Source organism: Pempheris klunzingeri, chromosome 3 (genome assembly GCF_042242105.1).
Source record: "Pempheris klunzingeri isolate RE-2024b chromosome 3, fPemKlu1.hap1, whole genome shotgun sequence".
Classification (NCBI taxonomy): Eukaryota; Metazoa; Chordata; class Actinopteri; order Acropomatiformes; family Pempheridae; genus Pempheris; species Pempheris klunzingeri.
Genome location: NC_092014.1, coordinates 29904248 through 29922959, shown reverse-complemented (window position 1 = coordinate 29922959; position 18712 = coordinate 29904248). Strand labels below are relative to the sequence as shown.

Sequence of the window (18712 nt, the reverse complement as noted above, 5' to 3'; positions counted from 1 at the left end):
AATATTCAAAAGGGGCCTAGCATCTAATTATACTATCCAAGTGTCCTCTCGTTAGTAGTAGTAGTAGTAGTAAGAAAAAAGAACCCCTTTGGAATGGAGTTGCTCTGTTAAATCTAGATCGGCTATAGCGCCAGATCAGCTATAAACTTGATTAGTAAATATACTGAGAGTATAAGACTAATTACTCATTTCCTACTGCCCTTTCATTCAAAGATCGCTTAATGCAGCTTTAACAGAAAATTTGACAAATACAAGTAACTTCATTAAAATTGTCATTAAAACATTCTGCAAAAGAAAGTTAATTTTAACTGACTGACAGAGACAGCAACAAAGAGAGAGAGAGGAGAGAGAGGAGGCAGGGCGGACAAAACCATACAGCCATCTGTAGTGTGCTGAAAAGACAAAAAAGTGAGAAACAAATTCTGGGACTGGCATGCAGGTCACCACACAAACACACACACAAACACACACACTTGTGTGTCTGGATTTCTAAGTTAAGATAAAAAATATGAAGTGTGGTGCAAATGGGAAACCTTTTTTATTGGGTTGTCCGTTTGTTGGGTAATCCATAGCAAATTGGATAAAAACTGAAACACTGTGTGAGGTTAAAGTGATTAGCTTCAGCTATTAGGGTCTTTCAGTGCTATTCTACATTGGGTAAGGATGAGTATCGAGCCTTGATTTGCAAACATTAACAGATTATTGATTTTATGGTCTGACATTTGTAATTTATATCTTTAAATTCTTCTTTAAAAAGATGTGATGTCTGTCAAGTTTGATATAACTACCATATTTTTTTGGAATGTACCACACTATGGCTATATAGCAGATGGGTACTTTAAAACTACCTTCCCTGTTAATGTGTCTAGTACATTTTGGCCCCTAAAATTAGGAGATTATGTATAAAGTGGGTCCAGTTGACCAACTGTCATCAGATGTGGATGTAACTTTAACTCCACAGTCAAATGTTGAGTCCAATATTCTGGACTACAAAACAAAAAAAAAACTGGTTTAAAGAACCAGTTGTGTCCCTTTTCTATATCTATCAAAAATTTCTGATGAGACCATTGAAAACCACATTTTTTCCACTTAAACCCAGCACTGTGGTTGTCTCTTAATATTTTCTGACTTCCTAATGCTGCGTGTGGCTCTCATCTCCAAGCCCATTGGTTTCTACTGAAGATGTGGAGTATTTAATTTAATTTAAGGCTCAGTAATCTAAAACAGATACTGTGATTTTTACTTACTGTGATTAAATCTTACTTAAAAAGGGAAAGTGTTGACAGTGCATTGTCCCGTGTGACTGGACACTGTTTCTGGAGAGAAATGTTGTTGTTGCTGTATTTAACAAAAACTAAATTCTGTCCCCCTCCATTGTATTGGAGTGGAGCAGACATTTACTTCAGACAAATTAAATTATAAACAGAATAGAATTAAGTGACTGTAGCTGTGATTAGACTATGGACATGGCTACATTGTATCTATGAGTATTGCTGCTGCTAAGATTATGGTTATGGTTCTAGTTATTTGCTTTGCTTGTTTTGATATTCCTATAAAATCTGATATCATGATAACCCTATCTATAGACACTATGCTATACACTGTGCATGGAGGGGCAACACCTTTTTTTGTGCAACCCTGTGTTATAAAATGACAAAGAAATAAATCTTGAAACTTGAGAACACTGTCTCCATTTCCCCTTATTAAGTACCAAATAACATAGTCCTCTCTTGGAGGAAAAGGAAGGAACAGCAGTTACATATGAGTTGCCTCCTTGCAAATTCTAGAAAACACTGTACTTATCAAATAAAGTGCTACTAAATATATATATATATACACACACACACACACACACACACACACACACACACACACATACATACATACATACATACATACATACATACATACATACATATATATATATATATGATATATATATCATATATATATGATATATATATATAATCTCAAAGACAACAATCTCTTGATCCAGGTCTTAAAAAGCCAGTTCATCATAATTAATCTTAATATCCCTTTTTATAGAAATTACACTTAACAAAAAAAGACTATGTAATACTAACTGAACACCCAATACAACACATCCTTATGTGTTGTTATGTGATGAAGTATTTCTTTTAGACCTGTCTCAACAGCCCCCCCCAGTCGTCACAGCAACCACCACTAGCCATTGGTCAGAGGTGGTAACCATGGTGATGATACAAACCACTGAGATGATGTCATCAGGGTAGGTGGATTATTATAACAACGAGAAAGCCGACATGCCCCATTCATCACACTCGCATACTGCAACACCCAGTTAGCACTAAGCCTTGGGACCAGACTACACTGCTCCCCATGGCATTTATTCATGTTCGTGGCACATGAACATAACCACAGCTCAGACACTGATTAAAAAGCACTGACTATGGTAGCAAGTGGTCAGCCTGCATATTCTGCTCATTATCATTAAGGTTTCAGATAACTGAGAGGCAAAGTCTGAATCTACTGGCCACTGTAAATTGACTATTATAAATTGTTCATTCAAAATTTCGAGTGAGGAAGAATGAGCTGTGTGAATGGGGAGAGGGACAGTATGCTACGCAGCAGGTTAGTAGTGTGAATGGTACATGGCAGTGCGGGTTGGCTAGCATTGTTATACTGATCCACCCACCTTAATGGGGATCCTTTGGGTGTGGCAATGCCGTAGCCTTTGGAGTCCAGGTTTCCTCCAACTTTCATGGTGTCGCAGGGTTTTCTCTGCTCAATGTATTCATTCATGGTTGACTCCAGCAGGTAGGCGTACTTCCCTTTAGACTTCCTGACACGCAGGACACCCTCTGATGTTTTCTTGACGAAGACAGATGGTTCTGCTGATTTCATGTACTGCCACATCTTGTCAAACAAGGCAATTTTAGAGCGCTAAAAATGAGAAACAGACACAGGTAAGAGATACTACATCTTATTCATCTTTTTTACAAAGTACTGGTTTTTTTTCTTGCATACAACTGTTGAGGCTTAATATGTCAGTCCTGCTAATCAAATGAATGGTGTAAAACCATCAGCAGGAGTGCCTATCCTGCTTGTGGACCAATGAAATAATAAGTCACGCTACCCAAAAACTCCTTCTATTTCTGTTTCTATTTCATTCCAATAACAAGTTCATTTAATATCTATTCATCCCAAACCAACGGCAAGTGAATCCCTGTCACTACTCTGACAAAAAAGGAAGAAGAAAATCACTACAATGCCCAACACAAGAGAAGAAATTAAGGAACAGGAGCAAGACACCACACTGTCATGCCTCACTTCCACAGCAGAAAGTAAAAAAAATATTCTTGATGCGATCACATCTCTGATGGTGGATATCAATTCTATCAAGCAAGAAATATGCAACATCATAGACACTCCAACCACAACCACACTGAGGAGTGTCCTGCTTGACCTGTTGCCACCTCAACCCGACCTCTGTAAAAGTAAAATTAGGCAAGTGAGCTTTTTCCCTGTGTCAGTCTTATGATGGTTCTGAATTTCACACACACACACACACACACACACACACACACACACACACACACACACACACACACACACACAATCCATAACCTAATTATTCATTTTATTTCATCATTTCAGATCTATTTTTCTTTTAACTTTGTATGTTAATTAGTTTGTTTTCTTTTGATTTATACAGTATCAATTTTCTGTCATTATTTTTAGGTGTTAGGGGACTAGGGCAACCTGAAGGACCCCCAGAAAGGCGCAATTCCATCAAACTACCAGCCAATTACCTGCCTCTTTACAACAAAGAAGCTCCTGTCAGGCATCATAGCAGCTAAGATGAGTAGGCATACGGGCCAATACATGAGCAAGGCCTAGAAAGGAATTCAAGAACTCAATGGGGCTGTGGAAAACAACTCTGGAGGTCAACTCAAAGCCAATAGTACAAGTTACTATCAAGTGCGGCAAATACCAAGGTGATGCACTATCTCCATTGCTGTTCTGCATAGGCCTGAACCCCCTCAGCAAGGTCATCTCAAAGAGTGGCTACAGATACCGGTTCTGAAGTGTAGCAACCATCAGTAGCCCCCTCTACATGGATGACATCAAGCTGTATGCCAGGAATGAGTGAGACATCGACTCACTGATCCACCAGGATCTACAGCAATGACATGAGTATGTTATTCCGGCTAGAGTGTAGTGTAAGTGTAGACGGATGTTATCGAAGAGAGGGAAGATGATCAGAACCAAGGGGGTTGAAATACAAGAAGGCAGCATTGAAGATGCTTAGGACAGCTACAAACACCTTGGGATCCCGCAAGCCAATGAGGAGGCTGCAAGGAAGTAAGCCACAGCACAATATCTATACAGAGTAAGGCCGGTCCTGAAAGGTGGGAAGAACAAGGTCCAAGCCATCAACACGTATGCCCTGCCAGTCATCAGATACCCTGCTGGTATAGTACGCTAGCCAAAGGAGGAGATAGAGGCCACTGGTATCAAGACAAGGAGGTTCCTCACATTGCATGGAGGATTTCAATTCAAGTCCAGCACCCTGAGACTGTACACTAATGCCACGTTTCCACCGGCTCGACTTGGCCCTACTCGACTCGACTCGGTACGCTTTAGGTAGCGTTTCCACCGGCCCTAGTACCTGGTACCAGGTACTATTTTGTTACCTTCTCGGCCGGGGTTCCAAGCGAGCTGAGTCGAGCTGACAATGCGACGTCACCAGACTGCAGACCACTGATTGGCCAGGGAGTGACGTCACTTGATGAGTCATCAGAGCGACTATCAAACCCGCCGTTTTTAAAATCCCGGAAACAGAGGCCGAGCGTTTTTATTATTTCTGTGAACGAGGTAAACGGATACACACAAACCAAACGCTCCATGTCCTTAGTTGTGTTTGTTTGTGCCGTATACAAATTGCGCTACCGGAGTTTCGGCCCGCCTTGCTCTGACGACCCCGCCCACGTTTGAGGTGGTACCTGGTGTAATGGAAACACAACCGTACCGTGCCGAGTCGAGTCAAGTAGGGCCAAGTCGTGCTGGTGGAAACGTGGCTTAAGCCGAGCGAGGGAGGTCAAGGACTGGTGAGCGCCAGAGCCTCTGTCTCGGATGAAACAACCAAGATCCAGAAATACATCAGGAACATGGCCCCCAAATTTGAGATGCAAAAGCAGCAGAAACCTGAACATAAGAAGAGGATGTTGAACCTTTCTGGAGAGAGGAGAAAGAGACATGTGCTCTACGTCGTTTTAGCTAAATGTCTCATGAAGTGGTCTCATTTTCAAAAACAAACACAAGCACACAAAACAAACAAACGATGACCTCCATTGCTGTGCTCACTGAGCTGGCTGGGTCCTTAGCAGCGTGAAGCAACACACTAGAGGGAGCATAACATCCCAGCTTGTGGCAACCCTCACTGAGACAACACTGAAACGGTTTATACTACTACCCCACTTGAAAGGAAACAACTTAAGGGTGAGTCTTAATTAAGGTAAGCCTAATTAATATCAATAAGGGTAAGCCTTCTCCTGCTGTCAATTTCTGAGTACTTCTATGTTTGAGGGTTACCTCAAAAGAACTTCATTTTGATAAGTCAGAAGGTGTAGCTCCTGTGATTCTGTCCTTGCAGATCTGATGATAGTGTTAGACAAAAGTCAGAGGATAACTGACAACTAATAAATTACATTCATCTTCTAGGGATTATGAACTGATAATTGTCTGTGCTGAACTTTGTCCCAATCCATCCAGCAGATGATGAGATATTTCATTAGATAAATGAAAACTTTGGCCAGCTTGTGGCTCAAGGGGGAAACTCAGAAAATATGAAGTCATCTGGTAGCCATGGATCTGTGTGCCAAATTGTGTGCTACCCCAGCAGTAGATGTTAGGATAGTCCAGTGCATAAGTGAAAACTTTGACCTGTGTACCATACACAGGAAAAGGTTCTAGGATTCATCATATGAGAGACCTGAAACTTCCGGTGGCTGGACATCTTGACTTATTAATAAGACATAAGACATCTCATCAAGAAAAATGTACTTGTTATAAAAAATTAGCTTGTTTTAAGTGTAAGCATGTTTTAGGGTAACAAGGTACCAAACCCCAACATTTGGGTTCTGCCGTATGAGGCAGATTATTAATTGTCCACACATAATTGGAACCACATCCCAGTGTCAGAAATGACTACAAATTGCCTACAAAAGCACTTATAGAATAATTTTCTTGTACTGCAGATCACAGCAATAGTTGCAACCCTCCAAATTAAACATGCCCGTCATGAGCATCCTAGAGAGTATTATAATCGTTTGAGGCACACATACTTCCAAGGATAGAATGCACCAGGCTTAGAAGAAAGCTCCACATTCAAGGCCTTGTTCTTACAAAACCTCCATACATGTGTACACACTCACATTGTACTTAGGATGCAACAAGGCAATCCCTGAATGCAGAAGATAAGGAAGATGACACAGGTAGCCTGGGAAACAATTGTCTCTTCTAAAGCAAAGGAGATGACAACTGAGCCACCCAGCTCGCACACCAAAGTGTCAGACAGGTCAGCTGCCGCAAAACTTCACCCTCATAACCGCCGAAATGGGGGTGACAAAAGACCACATAGGGACACTGAGCTTAAGTGCCATGTCCACCAACTGCCCCGGGATAGACACTCCCCGCACAGAAGCAGGAGACTACCATACACAGGTATTGAATTTGTTAGCAACAGCTACAAAGTCATTTTAACACTCAGTAATAGACATATATTACTAAAGAAATCCCTAAGCAGCACACTGAAGGACTCTTCTTCTCTCTTTTAAGGACTGGTAACAAACTCTAACTGGGCATATATAGCACAGCATAACTGTATACATGGCTAAGCAATGGCTAATCTTGTAAATGTGTTGGTTTTGATTTGCTTTTAATGTTTATTGAGTTTGATTGCTGTGATGTGTTGTAGTTTACTGTGCAGCCATTAAAGCCAGCCAGTTAAGTTGAGGTTAATTGTTCACACAGGCACAGGGTCTTGCATGCAACTACCTATCCGTTCCTAACCTGGCACCTTTATCCTACACACACACACACACACACACACACACATACACACACAGAATCTAATCACAGTTAATTAGTTTGTTAGTATGTATGATTTTGTTATGTTTTAATAAATGTTTTAATACACATGCTGTCTTCTTTAATATTGTACAAGAGTGAATACTGCCAACCTCTACTCTGTCACAAACTCCAAAATCCTTCAACTAGCTGTCAATATGGTAATTTTGGTAGTAGTTATTAAGTTAATTATTAATCATAACACCAAATTGATAGTTTAGTATTTTTATGAGACTGAATCAATTAAATTGGCTATCCTTTTCCTCATTTATCGAAGTGGTGCCCCAATCGAGGTGAACTTTACACAAAGTCCCATTCATTTAAATAATTAATTATTTCTGATTGCCCCATACAACAAACCCCAACATTTTGGTGCCACCGTATGAGGCAGATTATTAATTGTCCACACATAATCGGAACCCCAACATTTATTGGTGCCCTAGTACCACTGAGCACAACATTTTTGGTGCCGCTGTGAGAGGCAAGGTACCAAATCACAACACATGCTTGTATCTACAAAATGTGGCCTTAAATTTGACAGGGCATTTTTGCAGTGCAAGAACAACACCTCCACAGCCATTATGTTCCAAAGCACAAATAAACACATCCACTCCTCCACACACTCTATTCTATTTTAACCCCAAAGGAAGGAGTCAAAGTATTACATTTTGTGTGAATGTAGCCATAGCAAAGCTTTATCTGCCCACTGTCAGGTCTCTGTTTCATATGTGAAGAAATGTTTTTATTGAGTCCCCCAGAGCACACTGTTACCCATTCAAAAAAAGAAACTGAGATCCCCAGAAATGGCCCAATCACAGCAAAAATAGTCAAGAAAAAAAAAACAAGCAGAAGGCAAGATCTCTATAGATACAGACAATGCAACACATTTCTAGAGAATCATCAGTGATGATTGACAGGGATGATTTTTGTAGTAGAACATATATTTTTTTAGGAAAATTATACTTATTGTGCCTTGGTTTCTGAAATGAAATGCTGCAAATAGTTGAATAATCAGAAATGTTCAGTACTTCAACCCCCAAACTAAAATGTCCAATACTTTGGAAATGTACTGCCCTCAAGTGTGGATTTAGTGATAGAAACATGGCTTTTATGGTAAACTGCAATCATTTTAATTGTATGACCCTATATAATTCCTTACCCTAAAGAACTCCTTGGTGGATCCAGAGTCCAGGGTTCCATATGCTATCTCTGTCTGTTTAGCCAGATCTTCAGCACTCTCAATGGGAGAAACCATCCTCTCCACCGTCAGGAAGGCAGCCAAGTTGGCAGTGTATGATGAGATGATGATCAAAGTGAAAAACCACCACACCCCCCCCACTATACGACCTGACAGAGACCTGCACACACAAACACACAGTGTGTGTGTTATGTCAATCACATTCTCATAAATCAAGCACTCACATTAGAAGTCCCTTGGGGCTTGCTGGAAGGATGTTGAGTCCATTAGAATGATTGAAGGCTTTTGACCAGCTGTAACTCTACTCTTTAAGTAAAATACTGGAGGGAGCATTCTCTGGTCTCCCTGGACAAGGCAGTCATTATATTGCAGTGCTGATAAAGAGACACTAATAGAGAGCCAAAGCCTTCACTAGCTCATATAACTTCAAACAACTATGGGACCTGAGTATACCTTATATATGCTTCCTCTGTGTAATATTATCAGGAAGCACTCCATTAATTTCATCTGTTATATTTATCAATAAAGCCTGATGAATCCAATCAATTCACTAAACTTCTGAAGTCCTGGATGACCAGCAATTTTCTGCTAAACTCAGATAAAACTGAAGTTGTTCTGCTTGGCCCCAGACACCTTAGAGACACATTTTCTAAAAACATAACTACCCTACTCTGGATGGCATTACTCTGGCCTCCAGCTCCACTGTGAGGAATCTGGGAGTTATCTTTGATCAGGATTTGTCCTTTGCCTTTTTCCATCTACGTAATATTGCTAAAATCAGGCCCATCTTGTCTATAGATGATGCAGAAAAATTTGTCCTTGCATTTGTCCCTTCTAGGCTTCTACTACTCACAACTCGTTATTATTAGGCTGCCCCAATAAGTCGTTAAAGACTCTCCAGCTGGTCCAGAACGCTGCTGCTTGTGTACTGAGAAGAACTAAGAGAAGAGACCACATTTCTCCTGTACTGGCTTCTCTTCACTGGCTTCCAGTAAAATTTAGAATAGAGTTTAAAATCCTTCTCCTCACCTACAAGGTTCTTAAGGGTCAGGCTCCATCATATCTTAAAGAACTCATAGTACCATACTACCCCACTAGAGCACTACGCTCCCAGAATGCAGGCCTACCGGTGGTTCCTAAAGTCTTCAAAACTAGTGCCCCTAGTTATGCTGCTATAGGCTTAGACTGCCGGGGGACTCCCATGATGCACTGGGCTCCTCTCTCCTCCTCTTCCTCTCTCCATCATTATGCCTCATGTCCGCTACTAACTTGGTATCTTCCCTGATGCCTTTTTGTGCTTTTCTCATCCCTCTGGTTCCCGTGGATCCAGGTCCTGGTTCTCATGGCTGTGGTTCTCTGGCTTCATGAATCACTGCTGCGGCTTGTCATGTTTTTCAATGCTACCATATTGCTAATCTATTAGTCACATTCCTATCGTCAGCACTATAGTTGCTGTTAGTATCTCTCTCTCTCTCTGTTCAACCTCCACCCAACATGGACCCCGACAGAAAGCCACCCATCCCTGAGCCTGGTTCTGTTCAAGGTTTCTTCCTGTTAAAGGGGAGTTCTTCCTGCCACTGTTGCCTAATATAATATCTGATGCTTGCTCATGTGGGGATTCTTGAATCCTTAATGTTGAATTCCTGAATCGTTGGGTCTCTCTCTAATTAAAGAGTTTGGTCCTACCTGCTCTTCATGTAAAGCATCTTGAGATAACACTGTTATGAATTGGCGCTATATAAATAAAGGTTGTTTGATTGATTGATTGATTGAGTAAAGTGTTACACTCAATGTTTAGTCATTTTTGTTTTTACAAATATCAATGTGAATTTTAATTACGTATTCTTACTCCCTTCGCAAAAACGTTTTGGTGTCACTTTGGCTGTCTCTGGAGAACATGAAACATGGAACACCTCCTCTTTTGGTATTGCACCATTATGGCGGTAGTGGTTTGCCACTTTGTCTGTCTGAGAGAGACTGATTAACAGATGATTATAGTTACAAATTTGGCCAGTTGTTCTATCAGCACATGAATATTAATCAGTGTGCAAGAATAATTAGAAAAACCTATAGTATAGTACATAATTCAGTCCATTACAACTCATTTCCATAACTTTATAACAGCACCTCTGAAAATGTCAGCAGCACCCGCAATGCAAAATCATGTCAGGGTTAGGGTTAGGTTTAGAAAAGATGAGAAATGTATTAATTCTTACAAAATATGGAATGCAGTCATGATTTAACTGCCACACTAACCTTGGTGAGATGTCACAACCCTGCCGCATAAAGGCACCCAAAGAGAACCAAAGGGAGTTAAAGATTCCAAACTCATTGTTGGATTCGGTTGTCAGCGGCAAAGCTCCATCCTCTGGCTCCTCTAGGGTCCATTCATAGGGGCTGAATCTGGATACCTAGAAGACAATATTACCATTTATTGCTTTGATTTGCCCTGTGGCAATGTACCTACATGAGGAACAAACTCCCCTACTTTGACAGAAAGAAAGATTTTGTAGCGACAAAAGCAAAAGTTAAATGTATATGCAGCATGAAAGGTTGAGTCACAAGTTGTCTAATCACAATAGACAGTCTGGCAGTTACACATATTTCTGAAGCAATTAGCTAGGTGAAATTGACATTCCTGCTTGGGGATGACCAGTTCTAGGCCCAGCCTTCAAAGTTAACTGTTATAAAAAGTTTTCTGATGTGGATGACACATTATTTTGAACCTTATTTCAAAGGAACATATCTTTACTGTAAAACCGTTACACCATCTTAAACCCAACTTAAAAATATAAATGTGTAGGTCCTTCCCTGTGAAATTACAAAATCTATTACATGTGTTAAATAATTGTTGATCGTGAAAGTTTATTTTTGATCTTGAATGATAGTTTGAGAAAAAAAATCAAGTCCACTTTTTCTTTCTAAGTTCTGGTAACTGAGGTAGAAACTCAAGTGTTCCGTATTTGGTTTAACCTTGTAGTTACACTGAAAGATGTCATAGTAGATTAAAAAATAATGGGTGCGACGGGATGGGATGAGATCTGGATCCTGTTTTTAGGCTACAGCTACACTCAGCAGCACATTTCAAGCAGAATATTCATGCATTGCCATAACACACACATTATAGGTACACTCTGATAGCCATGGTGACTGTACCAGAGAGTTCTGGCGGGAACAAAACACATCTTATTCAAGTAAGCAGACTGACTTACCAGAAAGAGTACGACACTAACTCCTATATAGGCAAAGACAATGCACATCCAAATTTCATAAGCCAGTGGGTCCAGAAAGGAGAAGACTCCTGGTTTGGATTTCTGTGGCTTTTTGATCATGATGGAGATTCCCAAAGACATGAAGGGTTTGGAGAAATCTATCACCTCTTCCCGAACCAGAGTGATTGTCAGGGGAGCAACTGCTATGTCTGCTTTCTGATGACAAAGAGAGAGAGAGAGAGAGAGAGAGAGAGAGAGAGAGGACAAGAAACACAGAGTAAGAGTGTTTGACATTGTGACCTTGTCATGGACTTGAGTCAGAAGAAAGAAACATACAAGAGTATACTTTTGGCAAATCTGGTGTGATTCCCCTCCCACTGTCTCAGAGACTGCCCTTATCAAGCTTGGAAGACAGTGCAGATAGTAGGGTTGTCGACTCATCTGATTCACCTGAGCTTCAAAGACATAAAAGCTGGCTCACATGCTCACATTTTTACTTTCCTGTCCTATCGCTGGGAGATGACCATCCGGGATTTCTGAGACTGCCATCATGTGAAATGAAATCTTGGCAGACTTCACGTTATGTGTTTGTGGCTAAACCACACATAGCCAATCACTGTTAGTTACAGGGTTTAGTTATGGCAATAGCGAAAAGCAACTGTTTCTGTCCAAAACAACAATGGTAGCTCCTACAGAGGTTAGTGCAGATGTTGTTAAAGCATCAGTAACATCTGAACAGCAATGAACAGCACTGAGGCCTTTTCTCAACGGGCTTTTTCTCCTGTCTGGCTCCAGCAGAGTTGGTTTAAATGGTTTAAGTGGTTCAACTATATGTCATATAGTTGAACCACATATATATATGTCATATTTCAATGAGAGTAAGATATACACTCTGTCAACATAGTGTTGAAAGTTTCTGGCTAACTCAGACGATGTTTAAGCTAGCTTCTAGAAACCTTGTGGTCCATCCGTAGAGACTGTTTACCTCAACACTTCAACATTTCAGACAGACAGAGATACATATCGTTATTCTGATTTCATGTTGTAACATAGATAAAAACATAATTTGGAAAAAGTAAAAAATTATACACTTGATAACTGTGGTCATAGTGTGTTCATGCTTGTAAAATGTATGCAAAACTGTTTTATTTGCATTGTTAAAATGTCACTTTATACAGGCGAGTGAAGGTAAGAGCTGCATGTTGAGCCCTCATACTTTTCCCGTTCCTATACCCTTGTTGAAGGGCAGAACAGTTATAAAGTTAAAAAACACATGATTTTTCCCATAATGTGCATACTGCATACTGCTCATTTCACCGTCTTTAACAATGCTCCATTTTAGCTCCTGTCTCTTTAAACTCCCCCTCCCGCAAAATCCCAGTCTGCTTTGATTGGTCAGACTTTCATTGGTCTGCTCTGCTCAAAGTCTCAAAGGGGGCATATTAGCCAAGCAACATACTAATACCAAGTTCCACAGACTAACCTTCCAAATAAACAATAGAGCACTGCAAAATCTATAGTTTCCAAGTTTGAAGTCCAGTCAAAGACAGCCGCATCAATCCATCGCTGAGCTTGTGCCATTAACAGCCCTTGTTAAGAAAGCAGTCCCTAGTAAGATAACGTAATACACACTACTACAAATACTAACACTTTTGTCACATATCCTTCCAAAATTAGGTAAATCCACTAGGTCTTCCTTTCTACAGATGGTGGGAGGACACAAAGACTGTTTTTGCAGCCAACAACAGCACAATGTGTGTGCTTTGCTCATACCGTACTGACATGGATTCAGGTTTTCAGTGGGTGGGACCTTCACCCTGCTGAAGGAGGTCACATGATCAACACATCCCAACATATAAAGTCACAGACACAGCCATTTTGAAAACGGCTCAGACGGACCAGTCCATTTCCTCAGCTGGGAGGACAGAAGGGTCAGAGTGGGTGGAGCCCTCATTGTCAGACGACTCCTCCACAAGGGGAACAGTCGGGGAAGAGGCCAGTAGGACGGGGACCTCCAGATGGTGCCGTGGTGTTGGAGGGCTGGTCTGGATGGTGACGGTGAAAGTCGGCGATGAGGTCCGGCTCAAGGATGTGGCTAGCAGGAACCCAGGACCTCTCTTCAGGACCGTAGCCCTCCCAGTCGACCAGGTACTGGAGTCCCCTCCCATGACGACGGGAATGGACCAGGCGTCTGACAGAGAAGGCTGGACCCCTATCGATGAGGCGAGGAGGAGCAGGAGACGGAACAGCCGGTGACAAAGGGCTTTCGTGGACTGGCTTCACCTTGGACACATGGAAGGTGGGATGAATGCGCATGGAGCACAGAGTCCTCAGTCTCACCACCGTCAGGCTGATGATCCTCTGGATGGGGAATGGGCCGACGAACCTGGGTGCCAGTTTTTTAGATTCCACCTGAAGAGGCAGGTCCCGGGCGGACAGCCATACCTTCTGCCCAACCTGGTAGACTGGGGCTGGAGAATGTTGCCAGTTGGCTGCAGCAGCATAGCAACCGACGGAGCTCGGAGTTTGACGGCAACGGCGGACAAAGGCTTGAGCTTAAGGGCAGGAGACCTCTCTCTCCAAGGCTGGAAAGAGCGGAGGCTGATAGCCATAAGCACATTGGAAGGGGAAAAGGCCTGTGGTGGAGCTGGTGAGGGAGTTGTGGGCATACTGCACCCACAGGAGCTGCAAAGACCAGGAAGATGGATTCTGAGACACCATGCAACGCAGGGCTGTCTCCATCTCCTGGTTCATCCTCTCTGTCTGCCCGTTGGACTGGGGGTGGAACCCGGAGGAGAGAGACTGGCAGTGGCTCCCATCAGGCTGCAGAGGTTGAAGAAGTCCTGCTGGGGCCTGATGGGAAGCTTTATCCTGGTTGCAGACGGGGCAGGCCTTGACAAAGTCACGGATGTCATCCCCCAAGGTGGGCCACCAGAAGCTGGAGGAGGACGTCTTTCGTTCGCCGGGAACCCGGATGGCAGGTGAGTTTGGAGGTGTGGGCCCAATGCAGAACCTCCGACCTCAGGGCTTCCTGGACATACAGGCAATTGGTCGGACAGGTGCTGGGACCAGGTTGACCCTCGGTGGCGGCCCTCACTCTCTCCTCAATATCCCAGGTCAGGGTGGCGGTAGCTTTGACAAACAGGAAGTTCTCAAGGAGACGCTGGAGCACAGACTGGACGTGGTGGACATGCTCCTCCTGGGTCTTGGAGAAGATGAGGATGTCGTCATGGTAGACGAAGACGAAACGGTTGAGCATATCCCTGAGCACGTCATTGACCAATGCCTGGAAGACGGCAGGGGTATTGGTAAGGCCAAAGGGTGTTACGAGGTATTCGTAATGCCCTACTCATCACCCTCTCTGATGCGGACCAGGTGGTAGGCGTTGCGAAGGTCAAGCTTGGTGAAGATGGTGGCCCCCTGAAGCAGTTTGAAAGCGGACGAGATTAGGGGCAAGGGGTAGCGGTTCTTGACTGTGATGTCATTCAGACTCCTATAGTCAATGCAGGGTCTCAAATACTTGTCTTTTTTTATCCACAAAAAAACCCCTGCCCCAGCAGGAGATGAGGAGGGGCGTATGATGCCTGCAGCAAGAGAGTGGCCCTTGGGAGGAAAGGTGCCGGGCAGGAGGTCGACTGCACAATCGTAGGGACGGTGCAGGAGCAGAGAGGTAGCCGGAGATATAAGGGGGAAGAGCAGGTGGTGGGAGAATGGAGTGGTGAGGAGGCTTGCTTAAGACAGGTGAGGTGACAGGAGTTTCCCCACTCACGGACGGAATCAGTCTCCCAGTTAATGTGGGGGTTATGCCGATGGAGCCATGGATAACCCAGGATGAGTGGCAGGCGAGGAGAGTCCAAAATATGGAACTGGATGGTCTTGTGGTGATTGCCAGACAGGAGCATGGGAACCGGGGCGGTCTGATGCGTGACGGTGCCCAGTATGTGACCATCTAGGATCCGTGCGGGAACCGGATGAGGCAGAGGAACTCTCCCGAGTCCCAACTGCTGAACTAACCTCTCATTGATGATGCAGGCGTCGGCACCAGAGTCTAATAAGGTCGCCAGGGCTTTGGCTTTTACTGGACACTTAGACACAAAGTGGCCCGCCTGGCCACAGTACATGCACAAATTGGAGCGGCGTCGATGTTCCCGCTCCTCAGGGGTGAGGGAGGTGCAGCCCAACTGCATCGGCTCAGACTCCCCCATCTGCTGATCAGGCGAGGAGGATAGACTGGTGGGGCCCCTTCTGGAACTGGCGACCGAAGGTGGGAGGCCCCCTGATGCCTCTTTCGTCTGCAGGACTGGATGCGAAGGTCAATCCGGATGATAGCTCGATGACCCCATCCAGCGTTGTTGGAACATCATGGGAGACCAACTCATCCTTGATGTAGTTGGCCAGGCCGTGGAGGAAGGCATCAACCAGAGCTGCAGTGTTCCAGTTGCTCAGACTGGCTCTGGTGCAAAAGTCAATGGAATAGTCAGCCATTGTCGGATCCCCTTGCCGCATGCTCATTGTGTAATGCGTAACTCCCCGGTGAATGACTGGAAGGAAGCACAGGCCGGTCTTTCCCACTCAGCTGTGCCCCACAGTCGAGCCCTGCCCGTCAGGTGGTTAATTGTAAAGGCTACCTTTGCCTGCTCTGATGCGAAGGTACGAGGCTGAAGGGAGAAGAGCAGGGAACAGTTAGTTAGAAAACAGCCATAGGTCTCTGGGTTTCCGTCGTAATGCTCTGGGGTTGCCCGTTGGCCTCGGCCGCCTGCTTTGCCTGAGGCAACTGTGGACATCAATGCCTCATGCTGCTGGAGGACACCCTCTAATCTCTCAAGGCGGCACAGGGGAGAGGGATTGTGTGCTGGGTCCATGACTGGCCAGATTGTACTGTCAGGGTGTGTGGTAGGACCCAAACACAGCACAACCACAAAGGAAAAGTGGTAATGTCCTTTAATCTCACTCAAGGAAGTCTGAGCGGCGACACACCACACAGCCGCAGGCAGATGAGAATCAAGAAACACACAGGCAAAACTCGTGGTCACGGACAGAAGGCTGTAGCGATTACCAGGGCAGAGACGAGGAGGGATACTCAGGGGCAAGCCGAGTGGAAACCGGGAGATCAGTCCAAAAATTTGTGCTGTACTCTAAAAAATAATTCAGGGTAGCTGTTACCACCACTACTTAATTTAATGCATACCCGCAATTTAAAAATTTGATTTTTTTAACTTAGATAAGCCTTTTAAGTTGGAAACATAATTTCATGAGTTGTGTTGACTTAATGTTGGTAATTATGTCAACTTAATATTTTGTATAATTTCAACTCAAATTTCTGCGTTAATTGATTTAAAACAAAACTCAAGTTGTACTAACTTAATAAAATTGGTTTGATGACTTAATTTTTTTCATCATGAGTTCAAAATTTAAATTCCTTTTGCCTACCCACTAACATGCCTGGACAAGTTTGGACGATTAAAAGTGGGCGTTGGCTGAAGGAATACCACGCAAAGGAAATTTCGAGGTGAGTGTCATTTCATGTACAATTCAACTCCACTAAAACAATGTAGCCTCAGGTCCTGGTTGTTCTTTTACAGTTATGCTCTCCACTTTACTTGATCACATTATTTATTTGATATCATTCAATCAATCAATCAATCAATCTTTATTTATATAGCGCCAATTCACAACAGCATTATCTCAAGACGCTTTACATAAAGAGCAGGTCTAAACCAAACTCTTTAATTAGAGAGAGACCCAACGATTCAGGAATTCAAAATTAAGGATTCAAGAATTCCCACATGAACAAGCATCAGATATTATATTGAACAACAGTGGCAGGAAGAACTCCCCTTTAACGGGAAGAAACTTCGGACAGACCCAGGCTCAATGTGGGCGGCTTCTATAGGGGTCCGCGTTGGGTGGAGGTTGGACAGAGAGAGAGAGAGACAACACAAACAGCAACCAACGTACTAGCAGTGACTATAGCACTAACAATAGGAGTGTGACTAAAACCTGTAGAACTAGATGTTAGGTATTCTTTGAATTTTGGTAATAAAAGTTGTTTACTAAAGTTAGTATTTTGACTAGTTATTAAAGGCTGCATTACAGTTTTTCGTAAGATGTCAAAATATGTAAAATTTTGTTAACTTGTTTCTGTTGATATCATCCAGACCTACATTTATCTACTTGTGGCTAAGATTTTGAATCAAAGATTGATGCAAAGATATAATGTGACTCTAGACAGATTAGCAAAAAATGGGCTGGGAATGCAAAATTTGTAAATTTAAAACATCTACAAAAACAGGGTTATTAAAACATTACAGGTTACACCATGGTCATAGTGGGCAATCTCTGCCATGTCTTTACAATGATTGTTTTTGTTCCTTCAAAAAATTGGGTAGCCTTAGATCACATCTATCAAGAAATCACTCTTAAGACACTCAGGAAAGTGTCAGATCTTCAGAAAGTCTCTCTTTCATTTGCCAGTGTTGCACTGCCAGTGCAATTTCTACAGAAAGAGAAAGGAGCTTCTTAGCAATTCTCTGCAAGGCTGATGTTACAAATATTATTGTAATGGTCCGTTCAGCAGGGATGAATAAAATAAATAATGGCTTCACTTATTAACTCAATTCAGTAAAAGCAATAGTCTAAGAACTCAGCAGCAATCATCCAATTCATCAACTTCTAACACGCTAACTTATTGTTTCATTTTCATTGTAAGGACACAGAAGAGTTTGAGGCAGGCCTTGATAGGAAGATGATGAAAACTGCCATCATCGGTGACCAGTCCACCCCAGGATCTGACTACAAGACTGCAGCCATCGAAGTTGAGGGTACCAAAATCCTTGAGGGAAAGTATATTCCAAGATGCTGTGCTTTGCTGGTGGGCATCATTTATGCTCTGAATCTGAGCTATTGCAAGGAACTCAAATATACTTTTTTAAGTCTTTCAGAAGCTGTTTCTTGAACTTGATGGACTGAGAGCCAGCACAAATGTAATGGGTCTCAAGAACAGTATCTTCTGAGGTGTCCATTTGTTGTTGTAAAATTGTTTGTAAAAGGTCTTTTCTATATTTTGTAAAAATAATGCAAGACCTTTAGAGGTTTGGTGGTGAGACTTGTATGGAACTTAGAAGTTCTGAAGTTTTTACATGTTTGGCACTGTGGTTTTAACTGCATAAAGCCCTATAACTTTGTTGTGATG

The 18712-nt window shown here is 42.8% G+C and overlaps 1 protein-coding gene across 2 annotated transcripts in view; it reads right to left on the bottom strand.

Annotated features, from left to right (window-relative positions):
* LOC139199332 (glutamate receptor 2-like) overlaps nt 1–18712 on the bottom strand; it is a 90789-nt gene that overhangs the window by 21619 nt on the left and 50458 nt on the right. For both annotated transcript variants that reach the window (XM_070828384.1, XM_070828385.1), the window contains 4 exons: nt 11521–11736; nt 10565–10719; nt 8270–8468; nt 2675–2922 (listed from right to left, as the gene is read on the bottom strand). In XM_070828384.1, coding sequence (XP_070684485.1) covers nt 2675–2922; nt 8270–8468; nt 10565–10719; nt 11521–11736 — 818 coding nt within the window. The remainder of the gene's footprint in view (nt 1–2674; nt 2923–8269; nt 8469–10564; nt 10720–11520; nt 11737–18712) is intronic.